This window comes from Nannobrachium achirus (assembly GCF_963921795.1).
Source record: "Nannobrachium achirus genome assembly, chromosome: 5".
Lineage (NCBI taxonomy): Eukaryota > Metazoa > Chordata > Actinopteri > Myctophiformes > Myctophidae > Nannobrachium > Nannobrachium achirus.
Window position 1 is genome coordinate 32,429,589 of NC_137814.1, and position 7,244 is coordinate 32,436,832.

Genomic DNA, 7,244 nt, shown 5'->3' on the forward strand with positions numbered 1-7,244 from the left:
GAATGAGGAAATAAATGGAGCAAGGAACATGTCAATGAAAATGTGCAATCATGTTACATAAAGATTGTGCAGTGCCCTACCACCAACCAATATACAAACCAGTAAGACTCCCTAATCGGGAGATAAGCGACCGTAGGTCACTTATCTCCACAAATAGAGCAAAAATGTGTTTTTCCAAAATCTTCCTGATCCATGTTGATGACATGAGTGTAGACATACTGTGTAGTGATTTTCGTGATTTTAGGGCAAAATCTGAATTGGCCTCATGGTGGCGCTAGAGGGCCATGTGAGAAATGAGGGGTGGGGTCTCCGCGCCGCCAAGGCGGACGAATAGGTACCGGCCCCGGCTCTCCCGGTCGCTCCTAGCCCGAGTTACGGCATTTTATGTGAGCTGCAGTGGCAGGGGGTCCTCCACTGGGGGCGCCACCACTTTTGCATCCGTTCTGGAGCACCAGGAGTGGGTGGTCCCCGGGAATGCCCCGTGAGCAGCCCCGTTGGGGTGGTCATTTGGTAATTTTTGCACATGTGCTCATTTTTTACACTTGGGGGTCCCCGAGGGAGCTGGGGGTCCCTGGAGCTCCGGGGGTCCTTGGAGGTTGTAGTTTGGCAGGTAAGGAGTGTGTGTGCAAAATCTGGCATGGATCGGGGCAACGGTTGCGGAGATATGAGCAGGGCAAAAGTGTGACGTGTGACGTGTGTGACGGACGGACGGACGGACGGACGGACGGACACCTCGAGCAGCTTTCTGTAGTAAGTGCGACCTACGGTCGCAATAAAAACTCAATTTCTTGTTGGTCTGGAAAGATAAGCATGGAAAATATGGAAAATAGCATAATATTTTGACTTGGTCACAATAAGTGTTACAGTTGTATTGTAACTAACAAGTCTTGATATGGGGGGTTCTGACTGTAATAATCTATGGCGTTAATGTCATTGTTTTAAATGTTTTTTCATTAGGCCTATGTTTGGTCTTAAATACGTACACCATTGGTTCTCAAAGTGGGGTCCCTGAGGGAGTTCCAGGGGGTCCCCAGCTAAATGATAGATAGATAGTTGGGAGTTAGATTATTAACATTGATTTTACAATATAAATTGGGGTCTCAGAGATAGAAATGCCATTAAATGGGGGTCTGTAGCCTAATGCATGTCAAACTGGGGCTCCTTGGTTGGGAATCACTGCTAGAGCTGTAAACGGTAGCCAGATAAGTTGCCCTCTTTCAAAGTCGCCCCCAAACTCGTTTCCCAACGGGTCTGTGGCCTTAAGCTAGATGCAGAATAGACTAAAATCAAATATTTGCTTCTGGGGGTCCCTGGAACAAAATATTTTGTAATGGGGGTCCGTAGCCAAATACATATCATTCTGGGGGTCCTTCACATGACAAAGTTTGAGAAACACTGATGGCAACATAAGTTTTTTTCAGAATTTTTTTATGATTTAGAAGACATTTGTAGAATGTGCCTATCAGTGGTTAAAGGGGAAGACCACCCATTTTCAATATAGAAATATGTCATTAATATACCTTAGAGGAGTTGTGTGGAAAAAAAAAAAAAGTTCCCCCTCTTCTGTGTTGCCTAGAACTGGAGGATTGATTTTGGGGTTTGTATTGTAAATTACAACTTGATGACATCACACATTGTACTTTACAATACAAACCCCAAAATCAATCCTCCAGTTCTAGGTAACACAGAAGGGGGGGAACTTTTTTTTCTATTTCCACACAACTCCTCTAAGGTATATTAATGACATATTTCAATATTGAAAATGGGTGGTCTTCCCCTTTAAGGACCCCCAAAATGTGTTTTTGGCCGTAGACCCCCATCTCAAAATATTTTGTTCCACGTTCGATGGACCCCTATTGCAAACTTTTTTGTTCCAGGGACCCCCAGAAGCACAGATTTGATTTTAGTCTAATCTGCATCGAGTTTAAGGCCACAGACCCGTTGGGAAACGAGTCTGGGGAGACTTTGAAAGAGGGCGACTTTTCTGGTATTCCTGTAAACATCCTCTCTTATTATGGGGGACCGGACCCTGGCATATCTTTTCAAATGGGGGTCCGTGGGATAATAAGTGTCAATTTGGGGGTTCTTGACAAGTTTGAGAAGCACTGCTCTACAGTACACCTTGTAATTTGTCTAGAACGATTTTGAATAAAGAATTTTGAGTTTATACAAAAAAGAAAAAAGAAAAAAAAAACGAATTCTTCCGGTGTGGGCGGGGTCCCAGATGTCTACGTAGCACTAGTAACGCGTTGCCTTTTCCTCATCTGCCTCTCTGTGCTTTACTTTTAAACTAAAGTAGGGTATCGGCTGCAAAGAAGCCCCTTACAGGCACCGAGTCATTAATCTTCTCCAGATATAAAGAAAAACAACCGCATTGAAAGATGGTCGCCAAGCAGAGGATCCGCATGGCCAACGAGAAACACAGCAAAAACATCACACAAAGAGGCAACGTCGTCAAATCCACGGTAACGTTATCAGACGTTCTTGTGCTTTCTCTTTTTATATAAATATATATATTTTATATATTAAAAAAATATAGGCCTATATATATTTATATGACTGTAATAAACTGTTCATTCAAGAACTGGCTGATTTTCTTCTTGAACCTCATAGTTGAGCAGCAAGATATGTTGACACACTGTTTATGTATGTTACTGTTGACTTGGCTAAGATGACGTGTAAATATTAGCTATTTCAGCTGCATCTTTCCCCATTCCATATGGCATTGACGTATAGCGATAGTAGATTACGTGTGCACGTTTTGTATGTCGACATGATCTAATAGTAAATTGGTGTTGAAATGGTGTCATCTCTTACTGTGTGTGTGTGTGTGTGTGTGTGTGTGTGTGTGTGTGTGTGTGTGTGTGTGTTGCAGAGAAGTGCTCAGGATGACAGAGTGGCTGTGGGACCCTGGCTTCTGGCCCTCTTCATTTTTGTGGTTTGTGGCTCAGGTGGGTGTAAAACTTGAATTAATACTGACCAGACGAATACAACCTAATTACATCTGCCATAGTTGCTGTTTTATGTTCACTTCAACTCAATACAGTTCAAATTCTATTTCATGTGACTGTTGATGCAAATTTGACTTTTGGGGTGCCCTAATGTAACCCACACAAGGGGGTCCACCCTATGTTCCCCACCTCACAGCATTAGTTTTAGTGAGGTTAGGGTTAGGGTTAGGGGTAGGTTTAGGTGGTAAGAAAGTGGGGAACATAGGGGAACATAGGTACGGTCCCCAAACAAGTATGCCAGTTCCCTTGTTTCCCTTGCATAAATACAAGACAATATTAGTAATTGCAATGATAGGCTACAGTGATACAAGTTGTGTGCTGGTGAGGAAAAACTCAACTGTAACTGCAGCCTACCCTGTAAATAAAGAGGAGGTCGGAGGTAGGATGTGTAGCAATCTTTACTTCCCAGTCATTTTCCACTTACTTGCTCAATTATTATTATTATTATTTGGAACAACCAAAATATCAGGTGTTGGCATTCACACGGGTATTTTGAGTTTATCTACAGATTTGCCCTTGTCAGGAACACGACATGATTAGATGAGAGCACCTTATCTCCTTCTCTCTTGTGACATTTTCATGGTCAGCCAACTCACGTCACAAACACAGCATGGCCACAAACAGTTGTAATTTTATTTTTGCTAGTACCTCCTGATTACATTTTTTTATTCTCCTAAAGTGTGTCTTTTATGAAGGGAATAGTTCTCTCTTCCCTATCTAGTTAGGGTTTAGGGACTCAAGGAACAGAGCCTCCAAGCGCTGCTGAATGTTGTTATTCTTTCCTATGTTGGTAGTCCTAATCTTTCTAAGCAAGGTGGTTCTGTACACGTGTGTTTGCATTTTCCATGTTTGCCCACCTCAGCAAAGTCTACATAAGGACATCCACAATTTGATGAGTGTTGGCAGCCACCTTGCCTGTCGGGCTGCTGGAACTCAGATTATCTCTTAGATTGTCGGAAAAGAGTTTTGGTGTAGAGGGGGAAAGTATAATGAAAGGTCCAGTTTACTACACGTTCAACATGCACTGATGATAATGCTGGCAAACAAGTCTACGAAGTTATCTATGAAATCTAATAATATACTTTTATACAGTATGTAGTGGGGGTCCCTGCTTCATCTCTCTCTCAGCTAGGGGGTCCTTGGCATGAAAAGGTTGAAGACCCCTGTTTTAAAGTAATACTAAGCACTTAGGCTGTGTACGTGACTGCTGCTCTGGGTCACATAGCTCCATAGTTGACATTGTACTGTATGGTCATGGTGGTCTGGCAGCAGCATAAAGCATCAGAGGTTATAGAGAGGATTGTGGGTTCAGATTTGTAACTAGAATGTCCTCGTCTGGAATTTCCTTGTTGACAATTTTGTATGGTTATACTGTATATTGCAGTTTTGGGGTTTCTGGATATCTTGACTGTATCATGTGTTTTGGTTTCTTTGATCTGCTTATTTCCACATGTGAATGATAATGTTTCAATAGTCTATTATGTCTTAAAAAAAAAAGTGTTCAAGTGGGTTTACACCTGGTAACAGTTCAGTGGTGAAACTAATTAATAGGAAATCAGTAGAGTTTAGCACAGATTAAATTAAAGTGGCAGATTTGTTGTTTTTATTGTGATTTGATTCATTGAACTCTTATTAGGCATGTCACTCAAAGTCAATTATTACATAGTCGTCTGATCACAATTATTTCAGATAATCATTCATAATTCATAATTGTCATAATTGTTTCTATGTTGAATAATACATTTTCCCAAACATAATGGACATAACAGATCTATAAGCTCACAAATCATTGCGATGTGATGGTTTGTGAGCTTGTAGATCTGTTATTTCCATTATTTTAGTTTGTTTTTGTTTTTTCAGTATGTTATTAAATATCAGTCATTTCTTTCTATTGAAGTTATTTGGCATATCTGCCCTTTGCAATTGTTGTTTACGAACCCAGAAATGTAATTTTCCAATGTTCAATAATCACAATTATTTGTGTGACAATTAATCTTCAAGTAAAATGGCATGTGTGTGACAGCCCTATCCATCTTTTGTTTCTTTTCTCCACAGCCATCTTCCAGATTATTCAGAGTATCCGGATGGGCTTATAGGATGACATCTACTGTAGCTCAAAAAATCTGTTCATTCCACTGGCTACCTGTCCGTCCTTCTGTCTGTTCTCCAATCAACTTTGGATCAACTCTCTCCTTTGTTATTTTCAGTATTGTTTTTTCCTTCTAAAAGAAGAAATGTTTTTTATTTTTAAACTTTTTTCAATTAGATTGGTAATTTTTCAGGCCATTCCTTCTCTGTGCCTTAAATGATTCAGGTTAACACTTGATCACAGAACTAAAACAAAAGCAATACACATTCCATTCCATTCCATTCGCTGGTGGCAGGGCAGCCACCATATAAATACTTTATTCATATTTGTTCAATTGATTTTAATTTTGCTTTCTAGATTGTTTGCATATTGATTTATTATTTTGTATTAGTCTATTATTTCTTTCACTTTTTCTTTTCTTTTAATTGAAAATAATTTAGTCCGATCATAACATGGTTTAACAACATACTGTACACAATATGTTTCACACAGCTTTGGACTTAAGTCCACGGTACAACACATTACACTATTCTCAGCCAGGCACAAAGACACCTTATTTATTGACATTGATTTAATAGAACACTTTCTTTTTTTTTTTCCTTCCTGGATCAACATATTGCCAATTGTTTTGTTGAACTGTGGCAAATCCATCACTTGCTCTATGCCCTATAGGACATGCATATAAGGTTAATCCTGTATCCTAATGGTTATCTCCTCATCTGTGTAATGTTTGTAAAATCAGCCTCTCGTGTACAGCCCACTTTATGGCTCTTCATAACATGTAAATGCCTCTTGTCATTTGTCAGATTTAATGTGATCTAAATATTACATTTACTTATACTGTCTGGTTATACGAATAAGATGGAATCAAAAATATATGTTCAATTCATTTATTGTTTTCGTATTTATTTTGTTATCATCCAGGGGTTTCTGGGTATGTATAATGCACTGCAGTTAGAACATATAGCATTTGAGGAGATGTTTTTTTTATCACAAAGTAGAAGCAGGAAAATGTTAGTGGGACGTGTTCCACAGACCACTAACGATAGTATATAACAAGATATACTAGGTATAAACTATAATGCAGGTTTATGTGAATGGACATTATACTAGTGATTGGGGTCATCTAGCATGTTCATTAGCCTTCACGCAGTTAAAACAACATGAAGTGGAGGGCTGCTGTCTTTCAGAGCTACATGTTCTGTATACACAAAGCCTTTACAATCTTATTAGTGAACAGCCTTAGATTAGTCACTCAGACAAGTTCATCTAAATGTGTGTAATGTCTCGAGTAGGCTTATATGTTTATTATAGCATTGCTACTATATGAGCCAGAAATTATGGTGTTTCACAGTCTATCAGGGTATCAAAATGCAATTTCGGTCCGACCATAAAAGCTTTTAAAAGGATCATGAACCACACCTTGTGTATCAACAACGTTTTATATAATTTATCTTCAATGTAACACCAACATTTTACATTCAATATATTTCAAATAGACATGGTTATAGCTCCTGGTGGACCACATCTAATCAGTATAAGAGATGAGATGGTTGTCTGGCAGAAATGATTCACTAGGGGGCACCACAAACGTAATTATCCTGAAATTGCTGTGGCAGACAGGTCAAATTCAACTTTTCACTTTCACTTTTCAAGTTAAAAACATTTAAATCTGGGTGTCAGGACTCAGGAGTATTGAGTAACCATGAATCCTGGTGGGATTAAAATACTGTACATCATTTCCAATGTGTGGCACTGCTAGATAAAGGGACTGACGGAGCTGACACTGTACTTACTGTAGGCTCATAGGTTTTTTTACACTTATTTTTTATACTTATTTACTCAAGTACATTTTGAAATCCGGACTTCTACTTGTACTACTAGTAGTAGTACAAGTAGAAGTGTAGTAGTCTACTACATTGCAGTATTGATACTTTTAAGTCAAAAAAGAAATAGTACTTTCCACACAGGCTTTTTTTTTATATAAATCTTTATTCAAATATCATGACATTATACAAGACAATACAATGCTCTGTGGTGATGACGCAAGGTTCGGCAGTCACAAACGTGGGCCCCCGCCCCGCCCACATGATGTGTGACAGACAGCGACGGGGGCCAATCCAACGCGAGGGCCCACCGGAAGG

General features: G+C 39.4%; 1 protein-coding gene across 1 annotated transcript; it reads left to right on the forward strand.

The window, feature by feature from the left end:
- Window positions 1–2,229: 2,229 nt before the first annotated feature.
- On the forward strand, window positions 2,230–5,993 carry LOC308285562 (stress-associated endoplasmic reticulum protein 1). Its single transcript, XM_080726350.1, has 3 exons — window positions 2,230–2,465; window positions 2,876–2,951; window positions 5,067–5,993. The coding sequence occupies exons 1-3, from the start codon at window positions 2,382–2,384 to the stop codon at window positions 5,105–5,107; spliced, it is 201 nt and encodes a 66-aa protein (XP_080582476.1). The 5' UTR covers window positions 2,230–2,381; the 3' UTR covers window positions 5,108–5,993.
- Window positions 5,994–7,244: the final 1,251 nt, after the last annotated feature.